The 24,742-nt window shown below is 39.6% G+C and overlaps 1 protein-coding gene across 1 annotated transcript in view; it reads left to right on the top strand.

The window, feature by feature from the left end:
* Positions 1 to 24,243, top strand: part of LOC308658298 (uncharacterized protein C12orf42) — a gene marked incomplete at its 3' end in the record, with an annotated part of 165,768 nt that extends 141,525 nt beyond the window's left edge. Inside the window, 3 exon segments of the mRNA XM_081310859.1 lie at positions 19,521 to 19,877; positions 23,784 to 24,175; positions 24,178 to 24,243. Coding sequence (XP_081166985.1) covers positions 19,521 to 19,877; positions 23,784 to 24,175; positions 24,178 to 24,243 — 815 coding nt within the window.
* Positions 24,244 to 24,742: the final 499 nt, after the last annotated feature.

Here is a 24,742-nt window from a genome sequence, read left to right as displayed (position 1 = left end):
TGTTGGAAATTTCCAGAGAATGAAAGCATGTCACCTGATGACTGCATCATCTGACCTTAGCTCCCTCTTCTAGAGTAGCAGACACTAGAGGTTGTTTCTCATTGAGTGTTGAGTGCCACTATGTATCATGTCATTTCCTCCACAACTTATGTTCTCCAGACTGATTTCACTTCCCTTTTTAATACCATGTTTCTTTAAGTGGGGTCCATATGGTGTTTCAGATATAATACAGACCATCCAGTTTATTCTTCAAATAATTTTTTACTATAAGCATATTCTGTGCAATATATTCATTGTTTATATGGAATCCAAGTTTATAGTTTTATTAGTTTTTACTATTCCAGACACTTGTCTAGGCAGTCAATAGGAATGCCAAAGGCCCTGCCTTAAAAAGTGTCCACTTTAGTGGGGCAGCAAGACATCAAATAGGTAACCAAACAAATACAATTTCAGTGGTGGTAAATCCTGTGAAGAAAATTGAGGTAAAGACAGAGCAATGTAATTAAGAGGTGTCATTTTAGATAAGGTGATCAAGGGAGGCCTCTGTAAGGAGGTGAGGTTTGTGGAGAGCTTGAAGGATGAAAGAGGCTGCACCAATGTCCAGGGCTGGAGGGACAGCATTCTAAGCAGAGGTAACGACAAAGACTCAGAACCTGAGTGGGAAGGAGCTGACCAGAGCAGGCTTAAGGTAGTCAAGAGGTAGGAAGAGGCCAGTGTATCCAGAGTGCAGTGTGAAAGGTGGAGATTGGTCAGGTAGAGAAGTAGAGAGGGTGGAAGGGTCTAGGTGGACGGTGGGAGGCCTTGTGGTGGTGATGAGAAAACTTGATTTTTCTGTATGTGCAATGGGAAGCTATTGGAAGTGTTTGTGTGAGGAAACAGCCAGACCTGATTTTACTTTTAAAAGGATCCCTCTGGTGGCTCCATGGAAAACAGACTGAGGGGTCCAACAGTAGAACCTGGTCCCCGTTGAGGGGCTATTGCTCAAGTCCCAGCTCCCCACTCTACAACCTGTTCATGTCCTGCTGAGCTTCTTCTAGTTCTTTCAAAAGCACTGTAGCATGATGGTGAAGGGGATGAGCTCTGAAGCCAAATGGCCTGGGGTTGGAATCAGGCTCTGCCAATTAGGGTCTGTGGGATGTTAGCCAGGACTCTACCACTGTGGGTCTTGTTTTCTTAATTTGAAAAAGAAAAAAAAAATAAAAGAGGGTTAAAATGACCTCATCCAATTATTTTTTTGTGGAGAAATTAAATTCGTTCATATAAGTAAAATGCTCTGAACAGTTCCTAGCACATCAAAGAGCTCAATATATGTAGACATTATTTTCTTTGGGCATAACATGCTCTTTTTTTGACATGGGATATAACTGTACATGTCTCCCATCCATCAGGCTATTTTTTATAATCCTTCCTGCTTTTTGTTGTCATAGAACATTTTTCTCTTTTCTATTATTTCTGCCATTTTTTATAGAGCAAAACAAGTCACAAGTCCAGCTCAGATTAAGGGGAAGGGAGGCAGATTCTATCTTGATAGAGGATAATGTCACATTGAAAAGGAAGGGTGAAGAATTGGGGCAGGTTTGGTGACCTACTTCCACACATGCCCAGAGATCTATATTGCCTGTTAAAGCACACACCTTCAAGTATTGACATATTCAAGGGACTTGATTTCAAGTATTGACGTAGTCGAGGGGCCTTTTTCTAAGATAGCTTTCGCATCATGTTATGACCTTCAACTTGGTTTTCTAAGACTCAGCCCTTCTGTCGTGTGGAATACTGGCTGTTCTCCTGGGCACATGTGGTATCTTCTAAATGCAAAAGTTGCTAATGTATTCTGGGTTGTTGGGAAAGAGAGGAGGGATGTGAGCAGGGACCTTTACTTGAGCGAACACATATGCTCTGAGCCACCATTCTTTCTCAGTGGAGAAAACTCGGCTTGGAGTCCTGATCTGAGCAGCATGAGGCCAGGGGCTTAAGGTCTGCAAGATGCTTTTGATGCTGCCATTCTTGCTTTGCTACAGAGTGTCCCTCAAAAAGGGAGTCCCTCCCTCTGCCCATGAATAAGGCCAGCCTGCCAACACCAGTTCTAGCTGTGAACATGAAATCGGCCCTTCTATGGCCCCCAAAGGGTAGTCCCAGAGACCTAAATTTAATTTTCATGCATATTTGTCTCCTTCTTCTACTTTATGCAAACACTACTTGGTCACCAATACAGGCGCCAACTGTTTTGTTTGGATAATTGCTTGAAGTCAACCCCAAACTACAGGGAGCGCCCTTTTGCAGAAAGCACATTTTGGTTAATCTTCAGTTAATCAGATTCTATCTTTCTTCAGTACTTCTCTTAGGGTTTCAGTGATGATTTCCATACGCATTTGATTCATTTTTGAAACAGTTCAATACTCAAGCAACGCTGAGTTGGTTGGAATGAGCAAAGAAAACAGAAACTTTATAGCCCATAGGCCATCCTTCCGTGTCTCTTTTCCTCCCAAATAATTCTCTATTCTTCTTGCTACAATCATCTGGCTCAAGTGGAGGTTTGTGGTCATAATAGAATCGAGGGGACAGGGGAAAACGGACTCTTGCAGAACAAAGCTCTTATTTTTATGGAAATGAATAGGAACTCTGAAGTAATGATGAGACATATGGAAAAGTATAAAATATGAACAGAACATTTTAAAAATAGAAAGTCCTCAGAACAGCTCCATATGGCCCAGTAATATTTAAGGTAATGGAAAATAGTGGCAGCTGCAAATGTTCATTCCTGGGTTCAGGACTCAGTTCACAAAATGATCCTTTCCAATTTGTCTTGAAGAATGCTTCCTTTGTGTAGCTCCTGGCTCTGATTCTTTTAGTGTTAGGGAGACAATTAAATTAATAAGTTATTAATTAAGATCTTCAGTTTTCATGAGTTTGTATCTCATTCTTAATGAAGTGATAAATTACTCATAAAATTACCATCTTCTCTCTTGCTATCCTCCTGGGTCAATTGTTATGAAAAGTTATTTCTGTTTTAGAGCCTATTTGGAGTCTATGGGTTCTGAATATTACAGCACTGGAGTATTGCAAGTGCTTATAATTGAAACAAAAAATTATGCAGGAAATAAAAACGACATCTTCTCAAAGCACAGTTGACATACATATACCTCTGATGCTATTCAACAGCTACATATAAAGAAATAAACAGAAAATCACAAACTTTGAAGAGGATTTTTTAAGTTTTTACCATAGTATTAAAGAAGATTTGGGAAAACGAGATTTGGAACACCAAAGAGTTTTATTACTTAGAACTCTTATAGATAAAAACACATCTCAATATACTTTGTGCCCAGTGGGAAATGAAGATGATATTTAATTCACCAAATATGAAACCAAGTCAGGTTGAATAACTACAGGATGATGTGTTATATGCCAGACTTATCAAAAGAGGATCCTTTTTTTTTTTTTTAAATATCCTGGGATGGAGCATAATGCAATATCTTTGGACACTGTCTTTGTTTTTTCTTGGTTTATATCATGTTTGAATTTTGAAAATGAGATAGAAATATTAGAGGAAGGAGAAGAAGTATCCCCCCGCAACAAATTTAATACATCTCTTTTTGTATATTCAACAGAATCTCTGCCTTGCTGATAGTGAGCATCAAAAGTCTCACTCTTACTTATTCCCATCTTTAAGTTTGTAGACTCTACTTGTACTCTACTATGACTGCTCTACTCCATTGACATTTGTTTCTCATTTTATTTTGTCTGCACAGTCCTGATCAGCAAGCTTCATTTTTTTTCTATTGCTAAACCGTCCTTTTTTTCCCTTCCCTTTGGCTGAATCTACGGGCTGTTTGGCTTTGTGTAGACAGAGCCACACTGTAAGTTGGCCCCCTAATTCAATAATTCACCATGAACACTGGTTTTTATCCTCCTTGTGTTGAACAGGCATCTAATCAACCATTAATTTCCTTTTTGTTGGATGAACATAATAACTATTTCTGTCTTTCTTTTTGATGAGAAACAGAGACAGAGGATTAGGGGCTGCCCTAAGTCAGAAAGGGAGGTTCTAGAATTCAACCACAGGAGTTGTTCCTAGAGCACTCAAGGAGTATGAAGTGGAAAAGAGTCAGAATTTGCAGGAAAAAGAGATGGAGGAGAATTAATGGCTATGTGAATTTGTGGGGTGCAGGACAGCATTTTGGTCCTTTAAAGTCAGGCCCAGAAGATTGTTTATATGGATGAAAAGCTAGGCAACTTTGGACAAGTAACTTAATTTCTCTAAGCCTGTTTTCTTCTTCATCTGCAGCATGGAACAAATAGAGTAAAAATGAATGATATTTTACAAATGGGTAGGAAATATGTAATTATGCATTATTGTAACCTGGGGCCTTGTTGTTATTATTTCTTGTTTTTTGAATTAAGAGGTAGTAATACATTTTAGCATTGATGGAAAGTTATTATTAATGAGGATGAAAAGTCTTCATAACTTATCTAAGCATCTTTTTACAAAAGCACTCCATTTATTTAAGAGGAAAGAAAACAAACCCAATAGCATTTTTCTGAATTTAGACATTTGTGCTGGAAAGACTAGTTTCAACTTATAAAGAAATATAGTTTCAATAAGTTAAATACAAGAATAAGGATTAGTTTTACTAAAGTTGTTTTGATTAGTCATCACAAAGATCATTTGAAATTCATTGGTCAAAAAGGGAGGATGGTTTACACATGGAACTGACAGGGTGAGGTGGACCTCAGGGATGATCTGAGCCAGGGTCTCCCGAGCCCTTAGGACTCGTCATCTTGTGCCTCTCATTCTTCCTGCGTGTCATCTTCTTTTCCTCATTTTGGTCTTTTCAGTTAAGACTGCAAACATGGTTTCTAATAACTCCCAGCTCATATCTCACAATATCTGCCTTGAAGATAAAAAAGAACTGAGATGTAGTCTCTGAAGCCCTAAGAACAAAAGTCCATTGAAGGAGTCGGATGGTCCAAGTATGGATTGGCCAGTCAACTGTGGGTGAGGTATGGGATACCACCTGGGATTATTTTCTCACTGTAGTTAGAGCAGAATCTAGGAGTAAGGAAGCTCTCATTTAAACCACTTAGAATCACAGGATCATTGACTGTAGAAAAGGTGTGTGTATGTATGTGTGTGTGTGTGTGTGTGTGTGTGTGTAGACATAATAAAACATGGTTGCCATATAAGTTTAATAAATCTTTGCCAACAAGAGATTTTTTAAAATAATTGCTTACATTCTTGGAATGGTAAGCTTTGTCTGATAATGCATTTACTTAGCAACATTTGATTTCATACTCAGAGTACAGCATGGTAGGCACTAGGCTAGATTCAGAAAAGTATAAGGTATGTATTCATCCCTTTAATAATTTTATTGATAAACAAGAAAGAACTTACCTAAGACATTCAATTACAACATGTCTGGTGAGGATGTCCTGAAGAGCCATTCAGAAGACAGGTATATTGATGTGAGCATGAGAAACAGGAGGAGGTTTCATGAAAAGCATGGTGCTTATCTTGGGCCTTGGAGAATAATAGGATGTGAATGGGTAGAGAACTTTCTAGGTCGAGGACATTCTACTTAATTCTAGGTGGAATTAAGTGCAGAGATGGAAAGAAAGGCTTGATGCCAAGACAAGTAGATGAAAGTTATTATTTTGAGTAATTTTGTCTCTGATATATTATTTATACAACCAATTTGCTTTAAAATGTTTTCTTCAAAGATAGTTAACAAGTTGCTTTCTTCCTATCCTTGATCTAATTATGCCTTGCTCTGAAACAGGGGAACATAAACCAATGAGGCTGCATTATAGTCATTTGGTGTTCTCCTTATAATATAATGTTATAGTTTAGATGCAAGGTGTCTCCCAAAAGTGCATGTGTGAGACAATGCAAGAAAGTTCAGAGGCGAAATGATTGGGTTTTGAAAGGCTTAATCTAACCATTGGCTTGAATGGGTTAATGGGGTGGTGACTGTAGATAGGTACAGTGTGGCTGGAGGAGGTGGTTCGTTGGGGGAGTGCCTTTAGGGTATATATTTTGTGAGCTGAGCTTAGTCTCCCTTTGCCTCCTGGTGCCATGTTCTGAGATACTTTCCTCCACCACACTCTTCTGCTACAGTGTTCTGCCTCACCTCAGGTCCAAGGAAAGGAGCTGACTGTGGCCTGAGACCTCTGAAACTTTGAGCCCCATAGTAAACTTTTCCTCCTGTAATTGTTTTCGCCAGTTCTTTTTAACACAGTGGTAAAAAAAAAAAATTGACTAAAACATATGATAAATACAAATTGCTCCAATGTTGCTTTCTTTCATTTAACAGAAACTTATTTTGAATCAAGAGGAGATAGATGTGGGTCATATTTTACTTTTGAAAGTTCTTATTCATGTAACAGTGTTTATGGAGCCCCTACAATAGTGAAATAGACATATCCTGCCTCTTGCCTCTTGGGGTTTGGAATGATTTTTGAAGACAAGATAATTAAATAAGCAGTGTCCAGTGTTGAATGCTATGATAAAGCAAGTCCAAGGAACTGTGGGAGCATACAGCCAAAAGATCCTTATATTTCTCTCTTATAAGTGGATGTTGATCCATAATGGGGGGGACATGGGAAAAATTGAGAGGAGCTTTGATGGGGAGGGGTGAGGAGGGGAAATGGGGGCAGGAAAGATGGTAGAATGAGATGGACATTATTACCCTAGGTACATGTATGACTGTACATATAGTGCAATGCTACATTGTGTACAACCTAAGAAACAAAAAGTTGTGCTACAATTGTGTACAATGAATCAAAATGCATTCTGGTGTCATATATACCTAATCAAAATACATAAATAAATAAATTACAAAAACAAAAACAAGACAGTGTTTCATAACCAGAACCTCCTATCTGTACTATTGAACACAGAACTGCCTCTCATCAAGATTGCTCTTAGATTTAATATTAAATGCATGGGACACCGTTTAGTTCCATTCAAGTCTGCTGTCATGTTTTGCTTTGCACAAAAGCACAGTGTTGTCGATAAGCTTGGGCCTTTGAGTTCTCTTGCACCCTTTGTATTAATAGTCTACATCTTACTATTAGAACTTTCAAGGACTTGTGTGTCTTTACCATTAACACCAGTCAGGACTCAGGGATGTTGAAATATGTGGTTTCTTTCCAGTGTGGCGTGTCTGTTAGAAGGAGATGCCATTTGGTCTAATGATTACATGTGATTACATTAATATTTTAATTGGGTTGCCTGGTTATTCTAACCCCTTGTGGCCTCGAGGTATATTCCTTAAAATCCCTCTCTCTCTCCATCATGTCTGCTGCCACTTCAAAGAAGTGAAAAGATGTTTGTTTGAAGAGGAGATCATCGCTCAAGATCATTCGCCCCTCGGTGTCAGCCGTCAGCCTATTACCTTTATTTGGACAACAGTAGGTTCTGACAGAACTTATAAAGTTCTCTTTCTCGGCTGTGAAATATGATGGATGTGCCATACTGGTGACCTTTACACAAGGCCACATGTTAATATTCAGGACCTCCCTTTTGTTGGCCTTGAACAATGGCTGTCATTAAGAAAGCTTGGTTTGCCAATATGCCCTCTGTTAGGATGCGGGACCACTCCTGATTGGTCACCAGGAAGTATCATGTGCCTTTGATGGAAATGACATGGAAGATGTATGGTCAAAGTGCTGTGCTCAGCACCACTGCTGCGCAGGGGAGAAAACCACTATGACCCAAATAGCCCTTCGCTCAAACAATGTCGCACCAACCAAAGACAACATATTGGGAAGAAAAATGCTTGTAAGCGGCGTGTGTTGGAAGATGTATTGGCCCGACGGCCATAGGGCAATCTTTGAACTATTGAAATCTTTAGAAATATTGTTTGGTTCTGAAACAATACGTACAAACCTAATTAATCAAGCATAGATGGTTTATTTTCAGGCTTTCCATAGCGTGATGCTTTAATGCCAGAATGGGGTCTGTCGGGTTCTTTTTTGCTATTTCACCGAGGCACGCAAAAACTCAGCATGGGGATTCATGTTCATACAAGCATCAGCTCTAAATTTTAAAATAATATCTGTGTAGATCTCTGCTGATCCCTCCAACAAAGGCCGGGGATGGCAGGAGCCTGGATTCCTTTTTCAACCATTTCTAACTCTATGTATGACTCCCCCACCGACCCTTCTCCTTATTTTATTCATTTATTTGTGGAACCATTTTAGGAAGATTATCATTCCTGTTGAATTCTTTCCCTGGAGTGGAAAACACTTTAGTTTTTCTTTTATAGAATAAATATAATGAGGGATTGGTTTCCTGAATATAGGCCCTAGAACTGGGTGATTTTAAATGTTCACACACACAGCCTTATTTTCCAATCTTGGTATCCCATTTTAAAATAATCATGGAGATTTTTGGTCAGGAAGGGTGAGACTTAGCAATCACTTCATATAAGAAGGCTGAGGTGCTCTCCTGAGCGATAATAGAGGCAGGAAGCAGAAGGCTTTTGTGTTTCCAGCCAGCTATGGTTGAAATAAGTTAATCATTTAGATGAAAGAATCTTCCAAGTACTTAATTGCATGCAAAATAGTGCTTGGCAGAGAGTTTTAGCAAGATGTGAAATATTACTGTGGGTCATGGCAGTTGAATTGTGTGAGTACAATCCCTGAAGGTCAACTCCTGGTTAATCATTTAGAGGCAGATTATTGACTCTGTGGATTACCCAGGTGCTCCCTACGGGGTCCTCCTGGGTTAGGTCACTGTTCTCCAGCTGGTTAGAGGAAGGGGGATGAAACCCCGTCCACAATTGGACAGCTTGTAAGCCATTTGGATGAAAGATTTAGTGGGAGAAGAGATGCTCAAATTCATTCTATATCAGGAAAATACAAATTAAAACCACAATGTTAATACCATTTTATACCCACCAGAATGGGGGGTGAAGGGGAAAGGAGAAATCAGGCAGTAGCAAGTGTTGGCAAGATTGTGGAACAGCAGCACACTGTGCATACTGATGGTGGGAGTGCAAACTGGGATGAACACCTTGGAAAAGTGAGTATTCTCTAATGGTGAAGATATACATACACCATGACTTGGCTCTTCCACTCCTAAAGAAACTAGAGTATGTGCACAAAAACACATGTACAAGAATGCACATAGCAGCCTTGTTTGTTACATTAAAAGAAAAACAAAAACAAAAATGGGCATCATTCCTATGTCCATCAATAAGAGGATGGGTGAATCAATATGGATATTCATATAATAAAATTGGCATCTGGCATTATTTATCCTCTTCAAATTATATGTATATGTGTAGTCTTTTGTATGTGTCATATAGATGTGATATATGAAATTGCCTGTTTTGGCTACTTTTGACCTACAAAATGGTAAAATAATGTTTCAAAAATAAAAATAATTTAAAAATTGTTCCATGTAGTTATGGAAACTATCTACTTGGACACTTACAGGATTTTTAGGTTTGGAAAAGATTTTAGGGATCACTTTCATTCTTCTGCAGGTAGGGAACCCACCATCAGCAGGTCATGGTTTAGTCAGTGAATCAATGAGTCCATTATAATCAAATGCTCAGGCTCTCAGACCAATCTTTAAATTATGGCTCATGTTTGAAATATGTTTAGAAGTTTAAAAATGAAACATCCCAGCATGCATCTGCGTTGGGATGGAGATCTTCTGTGATTAAATAGCATTAAAGGCTGATCATGGCATGGGAAGAGGTTTGCTCTGGATGGAGGGCAAACTGCATCAGAAAGCACTACCTCTACCTTCTGGTACAGGTGAGAGGCTGGCGCCATGTGTCCCTTCACTAGGAAGAGGAGGTGATCCTGCAGTACTGTGAGAAGGAACATCCTTCTCTCCAGAGGCACTGACCTCACACTCAGCAGAATGCCTGAGCTATGACAAATGTCTGCTCTGCTGGTGGCCACTTCACTGTCCCACATTCATGGCAGATATCACCCATGCCCCATGAACCAAACACAGTCCTAGAACTCTTCTTAAAACATTAGTGCCACAACCAAGTTTGAGGGACTCCGAGACAAAACTGGCTTGTTGTCTTTCCTAGTGGACGAGGCACTAAGGTTACTAGAGCTGGAACAGTGGCCATGATGAGCTGTCCGTGTGGGCCAATCTCTGAGGAAAGAAGAGAAGTGTTACCCAGGCAACTCTGCAGAAGGGGAGGGTGGAGGGTGATGAGGTGAACACGGGAAGGATAACTCTGGCATGCTAAAGTGCATCCACTGGAGAGGAGAACATTTTCTTGATTCATTTGTTCTTTCCAAGGTATATTTCTGAGTATCTACTCTGTGCCAGGTGCTTGGAGTGTGATTCAGAGATGGTACTTGCCCTCAGAGAGCTTACATTCTATTGAGGGAAGTGGGCATTACACACGTAGGCAATTATACATAGTGTAATGGTTTAGATATGAGGTCCCCCCAAAGCTCATGCAAGAAAGCATAGAGGTGAAATGATTGGATTATGAGAGCCTTAACCTAATCAGTGCATTATTCTGCTGGTAGAAACTAAATGGTTACTGTAGGTTAGGTAGGGTGTGGTTGGAGGAGGTGGGTCATTGGAGGTGCCTTTGGGGTATGTATTTTGTCTGTGGTGAGGCTCTCTCTATACACTGAAGCCTCTGAAACTGTGAGCCCCAAATAAACTTTTACTCTAAAATTGTTCTTGTCAAATCTTTTGGTTGCACCAACAGAAAAAAGCTGACTAAAACACATACATATTGCATTGCTATGTTAGTTGAAGAAAAATAAAGAAGTGGAGTGATAATATAGATGGCACAGGAACCCATTTGGAAAAAAAAAGTGGAGACTCTGCTTCTTTTAGATCAATTAAGAATAAGGGAAAAAAGGCTTTATTGTATTTGCTCCTTCTCCAAGTTCTTCCTTTCTTTATGTGGATCTGAACTTATGACCTGTATTGTTTTCCTTCTCTCAAAGAATGTTTTTTTTTTTTTTTTAACATTTCTTACAGGACAAGTCTGCTGGTATGAATTCCTTTTTTTTTTTTTTTTGCCTGAAAAAGTCTTTGTTTATCCTCTAATGTTGAAGGATAATTTTTCTGTATATAGACCTATGGGTTTTTTTTGCGTTTCTTTTGTCTTTTAGTTTTTTAAATATTTTATTCCACTTCCTTTTTGCTCGGCATGACTTCTGATGAAAAAAGTTTGCTATAATTATTTTTAAAATTTAATTTGAATTGGGAAATACAAATAGTGCAAATATATGTATGTGTGTGTGTTTGTAACATGATGTTTTGAAATATATATAATTGTGAAATAAATCATATACTTATCTTGTAGTGAGAACACTTAGAATCTACCTTCTTAGTAACTTTCAAAATATAACACATTATTACATTATTATTAACTATATGTTGTGCAATATATAACTTGCTATAATTTTTATCCTTGCTTCTCTTTAAGGTATATGTTTCTTCCCCCGCCACACTGCTTCTTTCAAAATTACCTGCGTTTGATTTCCTGCAGTTTGGATATGATATTCATAGATGTAGGACTTTTGGTTTTGGTTTTGTTTTGATTTTGTCCTTTCTGCTTGATGTTCTCTGAGCTGTGTGAATCTATTGCAGATCATTAATTTTAGAATGTTCTCAGCCATAACTACTTCAATTATTTCTTCAGTTCCATTCTCTCTCTTTTCTCTTTCTGGTATTCCAATTATGGGTATATAATGGTAAACCCATCCCACAGTTTTTGTATGTTCTGTTCTTTTAATCTCTTCTTTTTAAAATTCCCTTCTCTCTTTGCATTTTAGTTTGAGGAGTTCCTATTGACCTATTTTCAAGTTCACTGTTCCCCCCCCCCCCGTGGCCATATCCAATCTATTGATGAGTTCATCAAAGGCATTCTTCATTTCTGTTTCAGAATTTCAAAATTGGACCATTTGTTTTTATTTGTAGTCTTTCTTCTCTGTTTACCCTACCCACCTGTTCTTTCATATTTTCTGGTTTTGCCATTATGGCTCATATCAATCATAGTTATTTTCCTTGTAGCATGAGACTTTTATATGTTATAGAAAGTTCTCTGTGCATATTTTACAACAATTATTCTTCCCTCTCCCTGTCAGATCCATGAAAGGACTTTTTTCCTCAGATCTTCACCTTGAGAAACTGGTGGAGTTCCTTGAGGTAAAGTCTACCAAAATGTGGGAAATCACTTAATATTGATCTGGGAGTTTCTCACTCTCAAGGTTATGGATACCCTTCCCTTAGCAATTCATCCAATTTACTACTTTAAAGTTCCTACCAATTTATGGCTCCATTTTCTCCTGAAAAACCCCTCTTAGTTTGACTTTATCCCCAGATTTTGTGGGTGGAAGTTTGTCTTGAAAACTAAGTTTTCTGATGGGTCCAAGAAAAGACATTAGTTATTTAGTTTGTTCAGTTCTTTCTCGTTGCTTGGATAGATGTGTCAATTGCTGAGTTGTTTATATGTTGGAGCTGAAATCAGAAGTCCATCTCATTTATTTTCACCAACAACTTTGTTGTCATAATCCCCATTTTATATGTGAATAGAATCAATACTAGATTGTCTTGCTTTTAACCACTTATCCAAAACGACCACACACATCCGAGTTGCCATTCTCTCTTACCTGGATGGCTGCCAAATGCCTTCTACCTGGCTTCCATTCTTGTCTCTTCTACTCATTTTTACTTTTAGAGAATTTTCAAAGATAAATGCTGCCATCATCATTCATCTATGTAAAACTTCTAATAGCTTCCATCGCATGCTGTGCAACCTCCAGCCACCTCACCTGCCCCTTCCCTCTTGACTACTTCTCTTCAGCCTGCAGGACTGCTCTTGATTTTAGGAACACATCTCAGTCCTTGTCAGGCATGTTCTTTTCTTCCATTCCTGAAATGAATAAACCGTTTTGAGTCTTCAGGTCGGTTTCAGATGAAATGTCACCTCCACATGCATCTCTATCTCAGCTTTCTTTTGTTCCCTTTGATATCACTCACTGTTGTCTATAACCATCTATTCATGGCCTATTCTTTCCATATCCCCAGTGTATTCTAAGTTCCATGAGGGCAGGAATCATATTTGCCTTATTCTGTTGTAGTGTGGGGACCAGGGTACAGGGCAAGACATAAGAGGTCTTCAACACATAGTTTTGAATGAAGGAATTCATAAGAAAAATGAAGCTCTGGATGGATGAAAAATACGTTATTGCCACATGAATCTTGACTGCTGAAAGAAACCATGCAGAAGCTGTAGAAGGAATGAGGAAGGAATATTCTGAGCAATAATAACAACAATAACAACTAAGTCAGGTGAGTCCTTCCTATCACCAGGTACTGCTCTGGGTGAGTCAGCTTTTTGTTGTGTACAGAATATCCGACAAGACAACTTAGAGAGGGAAAAGTTTACTTGATTTCAGAAGTTCACAGATTCAGAAGTTCAGTCCATGGTTGGCTGACTCCTTTTGCTGTAGGCCCAAGATGAGGCACAGCATCATGGTGGCAGGGCAAGATGGAGGAAAGCTGCTCCACTCATGGAGGCTGAGAGAGAGGAAGAAACCACAGGGAAGATGAATCCTTCCAGGGTACCCTCAGTGACCCACCTCCTCTAGCCTCGCCCCACCTACCTAACAGTTACCACCTACTTACTCCATTCAAACTAGGATGGGCCAATTAGGTTATAATTCTCCTAATACAAGCATTTTACCTCTGAATATCCCTGCAGTAACACAGAACTTTGGAGGAGGGCACTTTACATTTCCAAATCATAATATGCTCTAAGCTTTTATTAACTAACTCATTTAATCTGCTTTCTAACTCTGTTTGTAGGTAATATATTCTTTCTATTTTATGCATAGCGAAAATGAAGCAGAGTGCATTTAAATAACTTGGCTTAGGTAACAAACCAAGGAGGGGTCAAGCATAGATCTGACTCAAGTACTCTGGACTCAGAGCTTGTGTACTTGGTCTCTAAGCTCTACCACCTTCCAGGGCTTGGTACATAGGGAATCCTCTCTTGGACTCAACCCTATGAGCGTAAAAATTACTCTTGCTTCACAGCTTGGAGAGAAGCTGAGTGGAAGGTTGGAAACTCCATTAAAACCCATTACATAACCCAAGAGTACTTTCAAATCATGTAACAAAAGAGTTTCTAGCATGAGTGGAAGATCTGTTTGAGGTTGGTATTTGATTTTAGATATGAGGAGATGAAATCAATTAGGTTTAGCACTATTTGTACCTAAAGAACAAAACTAGTTTTGGGGAATTGATTATTTTATTTCCCCCTCTAGAAGAGTCACCTCTAGTCTATTTTCCAAACATGAACATGCTAGAGTTGGAAGCAGGAGAGAAAAGAAGAGACAGAGTGGGAAATCAAAGATGTATTTTTGGGTGTAAAGGGGTGAACAAAATGCTCTCTGGATCTCAGTAGGACTAAACACACAGGCATTAACCTGTCTTTTTCTATTGAATTAAAATGCTTACATCAGCATCCATCATGATTTATCATGAACTACTTTATAATTCAAAGGGAATGAAAAGTTATTTCTGAAAACTACATTCAGCTCTGAAGTTTATTTTACTGTGTCTTGAAATCTCCTGTCTACCACAATGTTATTTCAAACAAAATTAGCAACAGATGGAAGATCCATGCTGCAAAATAAAAGGCAGAGGTTTTTTGCATTAAAAGAGCTTGCACATTTTTAATATTGGGAAGATTTTTCAAATAACAACTATAGCGAAATAAGTGTCTCAGTGGTTAAGAAACATTGGGTCTTGCCTCAGAGTATCAGCCCTTTGAAGATGCCATTTCTGCTTTTGTGCATTAGAAGTAATTCTGACAGCATTCTCTAGGACTAAGGCTTGGGAAGTAGGGCAGGGCCTTCCCACTGGCCAATGGCGACTGGCTAATGCCCAATATTTGATAGCTGTTCTTCATGCGTGTTTCATCAAGCCCAGTTCATGGGAGGGACAGGTACCTTCTAACACCACTAGCATTGATTGTATAGTAGGAAAACAAAATTTCTGCAGAATTCTAAGTCCTGGGTCTGAATCCAAGGTTGACTAGTGGTATAGACAAGACAGTTACTCTGTCTGGGTCTTGATTTTTTCCTCAGTAAAATGAGTAAGTCAGAGAGTTTTTGTAATTAATGGTATAAAAACAAATAAAATATAAAGGAAGATGCAAGTTTTGAGGAGAAATACACTGCTGGATTCTGAAATGAGGACAATCTGTGAAGAGAGATCTGGGAACTCTTGCTCATGATAGTTTGCCTGAGTAACAGTGCTGGAATCCTGCTGAATGACTGAGACCAGGGACTGTCTATCCTGATTACCCTTTAATCACTGAAGGGCTTACAATGTTTGAATACTTGGGTGCCATCTAACTGGGTTGGTCAGGGGTGGGACCAGGTGACCGTGTTTTTGAAAGCATGTCAGGTATTGTCTAATGTGCAGCCAGGGTCATGCAGTGGTGAATTAGATTGAGGAGAAGAGTGACCTAATAAGAAGGACTGGATTTTAAGTCATGGGCCATGGGTTTTGGCTCAAGATTTGTCACTATATTGGCTGGTAAATTAAAAACAAAATATTGCGAACATGAAGTTACTTCTTGCTCTTCTGACAAGCCGTGAAATCTTTGATACAGAGTTCTGAAGATTAGTCTCCTGGAGATATTATAACAGAAGTGGATGTTGAAGGTGATGGGGCTCAGCCTCTGATAACCTTTAAGGTCTCTTTGAACCCATATCTTCTGGAACATAAAGATATATAAAGAGCCTCAGGCCTTCCATCCTTTTCCCAGGTTTTGAACACATGAACAAGGTTCTAATAATGTTGACCATTGGTTCTAATAATCTTTTTCTTTGGGATCACAAGATCCAGTGCTTCTATTTTGAAGGACTCTGAAGTTTCTCTACATTTGGGAAAGATTTATAAATTTGTCTACCTTTCAAATCATGGGCTTTAAAATTAAATGTTGGAGGTAGACCAGGTTTCTAGAGCTCTAAAAGCTGCTTCACATGGGGCTTGCAAATGCACTTTCACTAGTCCAGACTGAATATTTATAAAACCATGTTCTGAGGTGAAGATGTTATAGAAGGAAGTAAATAACAATGTGGCTTTGATACAGCTGACTTTGGGTCAAAGACACAAACTGGTGGCCTGTGATTATTTGGAGAGGAGTTGTGTTTTGTGTATGCCACACTATATATTTGAAAAGACTGAACAGTCACCAACATTTAAAAACCAGTTAACATACATAGAAAGATTTCTGCTTCTCCTGAAAATTCAGAACATCTATTTACACTAGACTCACATTCCCTTATGGCAATAAAGGACAGAATCAGACAGCATTGGGGCCCTTCTAATGTGACATAGCTCCAGAATATCCTTCTTGGCCCTTCTCTCATTGAGGCTCTCTGCCTGGCCTCTGGAGCTGTTTTGAGTGTCCTCTGCAGACATGACTGTGCTTTAGGAGGAGTATGCACTGGCATCCAGTGTGACCAGCACCCTCTTTGTCATTTGTACCTTGAACACAGGGAAAGTGTGTCTTGTTCCCAGCCGTATACTCTGCCACAGTCCCCCCCCCCCCCCCGCATAATATAACTCAATATGGCCAATGTCTTCTTCCTCTCATTCTATACCTATGACATCTTGGGATTTTCTCTTTTCTATCCCCCAAATCTGCATACTTTTTATTTTTGGTAAAAAGTGTTGTTGTTGTGAATAATTGCTCTTGGACAACATTGCAAATCGGCGCTCTTCTGGTTCAATGGTTTTCTAGGGCTCCTATAGCAAAGTACTACTAACTGGATGGATAAAATAACAAAAATTAATTTTCTTACAGTTTTGAGGCCAGAAGTTCAGACTCTAGGTGTCAGCAGCAGTGGTTCCATCTGGAAGTTCTGAGGGAAAATCAGTTCATTGCCTCTCTCTTAGCTCCTGGTGGTTTCTGGTAAATCTTTGACATTTCTTGGCTTTGACATTCCTCTGTTTCCCTCTTCCCATGGGTCTTCTCACGCATGCGTCTCTGGTCTCCTCATGGGATACTATTCATATTGGATTAAGGACTACCATAATGATCTCATATTGATTATATCTGCAAATATCCTATTTCCAAATAAGGTCATATTCACAGATACAGGTGATTAGGACTTGAACATTTCTTTAGGGGACACAGTCGAAGCCATAAACAAACAAACAAACAGAAAAACTAGGTCAATTGGTCACATAACTACAGGCCCAATACCTCCTGCAAATTTCCCTTCATTTGTCCACACTGGTCTGGTCTATGCCCTACCAGGCAGATCTGGAAATTTCTCCTTGTTATTCTGCTCCCTCCATGGAAAATCTCATTCATGTCACTATTAGGTGATGAAATAAGTGCACAGTAGGAACGCTAGACCACATTAATGCTCTAAAGTCTTCTCCTTTTTGTCTAATTAAGGGTATCTTCTGAATCGTAAGAATAATGCATAAAACTTGAACATTACATAAAAATTTTGAAGTTTGAATTAGACCACTGAGAAATAACTTTTCATTTGGTTCATTTTCTTCCAACTTTTATTCTTTTCATTTTAAAAAGAAAAATTGTGTAATTTTGTATCTTTTTTTATTGTTGAACACAATATCTTTATTTTATTTTATTTTTGTGTGGTGCTGAGGATCAAACCCAGGACCTTGCACATGCTAGGTGAGCACTCTACCACTGAGCCACAACCCCAGCTGCTCTACTTTATTACATTATCTAATCTGTTCCTTATAATATTCCTAAAAGGTAAATATGATTATGCCATTTAATGAATGAGTAAGGTAAAACTAAGAACATTTTCCCTTTAGGGCTACACACCTGTAATTTGTAGAAATCAGGATTAAAACCTAGTTCACCAAACTCCAGAACTTGCACTTATCTTAGAGACCAGCCAGGATTCATTTTTTGATTCCATGAAAGAGGCAGTCTCAAAAAGATTTCGATTTGATAATAAAGGCAAATAAATCTTGTCTTTTCTCCTCAACTTCACAACACTCCTCCCTCCCAAAGAGACCTCAGTGCTTTCAAATTCTAAGCCTATATTCTCTCTCCCCCTTCTCTCTCTCTCTCTCTCTCTCTCACACACACACACACACACACACACACACCCTTATACCACCCAGCTGTACAATCCAGAGAACTCTTCTCCCCTCTTTCCCTCTTTCTGCCTGTCTCTTCCCTCCATAACCAACCCGTTACCAATTGGCTAAGAAGCCAATGTTGATTCTTAGCTACCTCTTTAAGCTCTCTTTCCTCCTATGTCTTCCAGACCATCATCCTCTGTGACAGGGACACCTGGCATTGCATCGGTTCTGTTTGTTAGTACCTTTGACTGTTGGGAATTCTTACTCATGATGATTTTCTACCAAAGAATGAGTAGTGTAGCCGCAGGTGGTCTGCGTTGCCACAGCAGCTATCAGTTTCTTAAGGGAAGAAATCAGGGGGGAAGGGACTCACCTCAGTTGCTGGATAAGAACTAAAAGTGGGAGGTAGAGTTTGTCACTGGCTTCTTCACAATATTCTAGAGCAGTTTTAAGCAACAAGCCTGGTTTTGGTCTTCTGAAGGGCATCCAGCAGAGTGTCTTGAGAATCAGGACTGGGCTATGAGGCAGAGGGATCTAAATTCAAGTTCCAAATCTGCTAATTAATATTTGTGTCACCTTGGACCAGATACTTGTTCTAAGTCTATGTTGGGTTATTTTAATAAATGATCACAAGCAGAGTGGCCTGAAATAGGAGAATACATTCTTTTAATTCTGGAGGCCAGAAGACTGAAACACGAGGTGTTGGTATGGCTGTGTGTGTGTGTGTGTCCCCCCCCCCCCCCCCCGAGCTTCCAGGAGAGGAGTCTTCTTGTAGCGTCTGGTAACCCAAGTGTTCCTTGGCTTTGGGCAGCACATCTCCCGTCCACGCCTCTGTTTCCGCTTGGCTTCTTCCCATGTGTCTGTGTCTTTACGTGTGTGTGTGTGTGTGTGTGTGTGTGTGTGTGTGTGTGTGTGTGTTCTCATGAGGGTAAGAAAGGTGAGCTCTAATCCAGTATGAACTTGTCTTAGCCTGATTCCTTCTTCAAAGGCCTTCTTCCTAGACAAGGTCATATGCACAAGTACTGCGGGTTACAACTTCAACAGGTCTCTTAGGGGAGACACAATTCAACTCATAAGCCTCAATTCAGCTCCCTGACTTGTAAAATGGAGATTATTATCTCTGCTAGCTATGGCTTTTTGAGAACTAGATGATAAGCACGGGCAGGATCTCAACGTGGTGCCTGTAATATAGCTCAAATTCAGCAAAAGCATTCTCCACCCTTTACCACCTTCTTCATACCTCCTCTTTTTCTCCCATGCAAGTACCTTGGTCTCTGTCTTGGTCATTTCTATTTGCTCATGGTAGAAGCATCAAACAAACAAACCAACCAACAAAAATCCACATGACCGCATTTCATCCTTTCTGAAAGTGATGATGAAGCGTATTCTTTCAAACTAATGTATTTACCTTTTGCAATATTTTCAGAAAGAACTCAGAGTCCAGTGACATGTGAACGACTGCTTCATACTTGCCAGTCCATCATCCCCAGGTCTTCTGTGAGCACAGATTCTTTTGAAGAAGAAAACTGCCAAGAAGCCTGTTCCACCCCAGCGTCATCTGGTGAAAGGGATGAGGATTCACTGAGTTTGACGCTCCGAGGAGAGAAAGTTCAAAAGATAGTCAGCAAAACCTCCAAGCAGGCCTGGAGCATCCCATTTTTTGCACCAAAAATGGCAAATAAACCCAGTCTACCACACTCAGAACATCCTGTGTACTTGGAGGCTACAAGTAGACACATGAGACTTCAAAACCAGTCTTTGCGCGATTCCAAGGGAAATTTTCGTAAGTATCACCTGGTTCCTAGCTTTTCTTTTCTTATTGAAATCTATCATTTTTTTATTTCAATATAAACAAAAAATGTATTGAACCACTGGCAGGTCATATTTTAGAAGGTACAATAAGAACTGTACCAGAAAGTCCTTAGAGTCTACTTTTCGGGGAGGGCACCAGGGATTGAACTCAGGGGCACTTAACCACTGAGCCACATCCTCAGCCCTATTTATATTTTATTTAGAGACAGGGTCTCACTGAGTTGTTTAACCTCTCACTTTTGCTGAGACTAGCTTTGAACTTGCGATCCTCCTGCCTCAGCCTCCTGAGCCGCTGGCATTACAGGTGTGTGCCACCGTGCCCCGCATTGAGAGTCTACTTTTTGTCAATTGTTGTATTGGAGAAGAGTACATGATTGAACTGATGACAGGTAATTTGATGGTTCAGGTGTTGTACCAGATAATAATGACAGTTATTATCATCATCCCAGTCCAATTTATTTAGTTCTAATCATAGATTAGGCTCTCTGCTGAACATTTTACATTATTTTATGAAATCCTCATAGAATACTTAGGTGGATAATAATGTTATTATTCCTGTCTTACAGTTAAGGAAGCCATGAATTCATAGTGTAAGGTAATGGGTATGATAATAAAGTGCCTTGAAATAATATGTAATAGTAAGAGAAATCATTAAAAGTAAGGAAATGGACGAGAAGGAAAGGGCTTTGAGACAGGAAGATCTTGGGCCCAGTCTCAGGTGTCTCCCATTTCAGTTCTGTAGCCATCACAAAGTCCCACCTGTGTTCTTTAGCTGCTTTTTTTTTCTTTTTTCATCTGTAAACTAATGACAATTACTACTTTGAAAAGCTGTTGTAATTAGAGGATTGATATAAATGAAGTTCCCTGAACATAGTAGGGATTGAATGGTGGTGGTGATGATGGTAGCATTTCTGATACCTGAGGAGAGACAAAAAGAAAGTAAACTATGCCTCTCTCCAAATATCTAGGAACTTTCAAGTAGAAGGATTAGGCTGATATTGTGTACTCTGTTTTGTTTTAAAGGAAAATTTGAGGTAGATTTCACTTCAAATATTTGCACAGTTGGTTGTATTTGACTCAAAGAAGAGAGGGACAAATTTTGACTTAATACAAAGAAGAAAGATGCTAGTTGATGAGCAATTTTTAAATCTTACTATGTAGAAGGCAAAATACTAAAATATAACTGTACATTTTCATTTTTGGTCTCTATAATCCTCCTCTAAGATAGGAACTGTTATTTTCTCTTGTTATTGTTATGCTTGAATTCGGGACTCCCAAAAGACCACCAGAGACCCAAGATCCATGTAAGCAGCAAAGAGGTGTGTATTGCGAGCTAGCTCGGTCCTCCACACACACACAGCAACAGGTGATGCTAAGAGGCCCCGAGCCCAGGTTTTGCAGCAGTTTTATACATTCTTTGGAGAAGGCAGGGACCTCCACATACATCATAGCATCTCCTAGCAAATCATCACACACCGCGGGAAAATCAAATAACAATTCTAAAACATGATTAGCACATTCACTGGCGGGAACAAGTTGGGTAGGAGGGATTGGTCACTACAAGAGGGGGATTCATTTAAACTGATTGGTTTAAACCGTGAGGATGTCGCAAGGGGCGTACATGCCAAACTGCAGGGCTTCTAGTTTAAATATTGGTCACCACACCTAGGTGGAAGCCATCTGGAATTTCAGATATATGGTTATCTTGGCCTATCTGTGGCTTTTCCGGCTTTTCCGAGAACTGAACTGTTTCCACAGAGCTTTTCTGTAGATTTTTTCTTGACTTTAGGATTACAGTAAGTCAGAGGTTACGTTTCAGAGCAAAATAAGATCCCAAGCAGAATGAAATTGCTTAGGTCTTTCATTATGATACAGAATTTGAGACCTATAGAGTTCTGTAATTTCAGGGATAAAATAGAATTTAAGCCTTTCACTCCAACTGTAGGTCTGAGTATCCCTATATTAAGGTTCTAAATAGAATAGCAATGTTGTTTGGGTATGGAGTTCTTACCATGTACTTAATGCTTAACATTTTATCATATTCTTCCCTCAATTATTACCTAAGTAGTCTTGTTTTTAATTTTTTTAAAAAAATCTTTAGTGAGATAGATATTAGCTACTTAGGTATTTTCTAATCTTGTCTTGCTTTGTTTTTCTTCACAGGTTTTATTACCAGTGAACACTTACAAATTTGTTTATTTACTTATTTATGAGTCCTTTTCCCTCTTCAGGGATCTTGTCTGCCTTATTTCCTTCTGAATCACTAATGTGACGATATTACTGCCAGGCACATATCAGACATTCAAATATTAATAAATTAATAAGTGAATGGACAAATATAGGAGGATCATATAGACCAAAAGTGAATTAGGTAACGTGATCTCTATGTTTTGTGTAAGGACTGAGGTGCTTAAGCCAGGTGATATGCCAGGATTGACTCTGATCGAAGATCCTTATTTATTCATTAAACTACACTCTCCTTCTAAGACAGTTTGTTGCAAGATGCGTCTTTACCGAAGTGCTTTGAGGAAAGGAAATTCTATCCTTGACTCAAGACAGAAGACAGCATATTCAGTCATGTTCTCTTGCTCCAAATTCCAGAGCCATATCTGTATTCTCTTGTGGATTATTCTTGCCCTGAATATTGATACAGTGAAAGGACCATCTACCAAGACTGGATATTCAAATAGTTACTAACTTTTTACAATGAGTTTGAAAGTGTTTGTACCTCTGGAGATGTTGGAATGTCATTCCATTGTATTTTCAGGAAATATTTCTCACTTTAGACAAATCAGATTCACTAATTCCTCCCCCCCTCACCACCACATTTGACTAGGTATGTTGAGTGTACCCAATGCATATCAGGCATAGAACAATGTATAATGAACTACATTGAATTACTTAGGAATATGCTGGCTGTTTGACATCCATGGTTAGGAAGATATTGTGCATTTCAAGTTTTAACATGTTTTTTGAATTTGCAAATAATCCTGTGGGTTGTTCAAATATTCTAGACATCTACATAGCATTCAAAGTCCTTTAAAAACTTATTATACGTGATTTAAAGCATGTGAATTATTAAAACATTACTAAAGAATTAGGCTTTATTTTTTGTGGAAGTCAAAGGCAGGATTTCTCAAAAACTTCAAAATTATGTTCACACATACATAAAAATGCAGGTGGAATTATATACATATGTATGCATATGTGTCTATGTATATATATATATATATATATATATATATATATATATATATATATATTCCTTTGCTTGGAACAAAATCAAAGTTGCAATTATTACTGTTAGTATGTACATGTGTGTTGTGTAATAGCTTCAGGTTAATCCACTGTTTAATTTTCAGCTGGTTTATAATTTCTAATAAAATCCACGAAGTAACTTCCTTTTGGATCTTTAAAAATCATCATTCTTCAGCCTACATGGGCCACACACCCTTTTATGTTTTGCAGGATATCTAACTACAACATAATCCTTTCCCATTCTTCAACTTTTCCCAAATTTAGAAGTGGATGCTCTATTTTAGTCACCAATCCCCCCCGCCCCCAACACACACTTCTTAGAAGTTTTGAAAAATTTACTTTGAAATGAAAGATTTTCTGATAAATGTGTAAAAATTATTTTGGAGCGGGGTAGACGCTTTCAAACAGGAAAGAATAGACAACATTTTTGATTTTTGATCTTTAGTTTTTTGGTTTTTTTTTTTTTTTTTTTTTGCTTTTGCTTTTCGTTTTTTCTTAAAGAAACTTGTGTCTGCATCACAAACGTCCATTCCTAGACCTCCTCTGAGCAGGAGTTTCTGCTGGACCTCGGGGCTGGCGCGCTGCGGTCCCTCCACTCCTGCCCTCCTTTGCCTTCCAGGTCCCCCGGGGAGACCTTCCACCGCCATCGGCCTGTGCAGGACCAGGAGCCGCTCCGCCCCGCCGAGCGCCGGGCGGAGTCACTCAGAACCCAGGATGGTGGAGAGGGCGGCGGTGACAGTAGACTTCAGGGCACACCCAGATTCCCCCAAAGGGCTCCCAGGGGCTCCCGGAAATGCAGTCGGCAGAGGCGCGGTTGCCATGGTAGCGGAGATGCTCCCCAAGCATCCTCGTGTCCCGGAGGAGCCGAGGCTGCGGGCGGACGTCTCCCTGTCCTCCCTCTCCGGCAATCTGGCAGAGGAGCCCCTTCCTGGGCCCGCGGGCGCTTCCACCCATTTCCACTCCAAGAGGTTAATAAAGGTCTGCACCGCGGTACCCCCCCCCCCCGCCCGCCCCGGCCTTTCCATACGGCTTGTTCACAGGCTTTCCCGAGGCCGGTGGTGAATGCTCACTTACGCTGACCGCTGCGAGGGAATTGTTCCGCGACCGCTGCCCATCTTCAAATCAATGCCTGCCCCGAACAACAGAAAGGGCCTCAGATGCACTGGTTTCCACAGAACCATTGTTAGGCTTTTGTGAAGCATTTTTGAACCTAATAAATAATGTCAAAAGTCTCTATCGCCGCCAAAAAATGTTCCTTTTGAAGCATTTCTAATAGTATTTTTGTTCTGCAGTGTCTCCCAGTGTTACAAAGAATTTGTGCCGCACAATAGGGATGGGGTACACCGCGTGCCACTTTGCAATGTGCCTACCGGGACTGCAAGGGTCCACCTCTTTGTCTGGCTTTTGCAGGTAACCGGTCTCACTTGCCAACTTCGGCTCTGGTGGAAGGATGCTTTCCAAGGGCCTTTAGCATCTCTAAACAGAGGGTTGAAAAACATAATTGAATGTCTGTGATTTAATTGCTCACATGAAATTTGATTATTCCTGATGAGCCTAAGGGAGATTCTTCAGGCAATA

The sequence above is a fragment of the Spermophilus citellus genome, assembly GCF_964194105.1.
Source record: "Spermophilus citellus genome assembly, chromosome: 10".
NCBI classification, from domain to species: domain Eukaryota; kingdom Metazoa; phylum Chordata; class Mammalia; order Rodentia; family Sciuridae; genus Spermophilus; species Spermophilus citellus.
The sequence above is the reverse complement of the archived record's forward strand: the minus strand, read 5'-3'. Positions and strand labels throughout refer to the sequence as shown.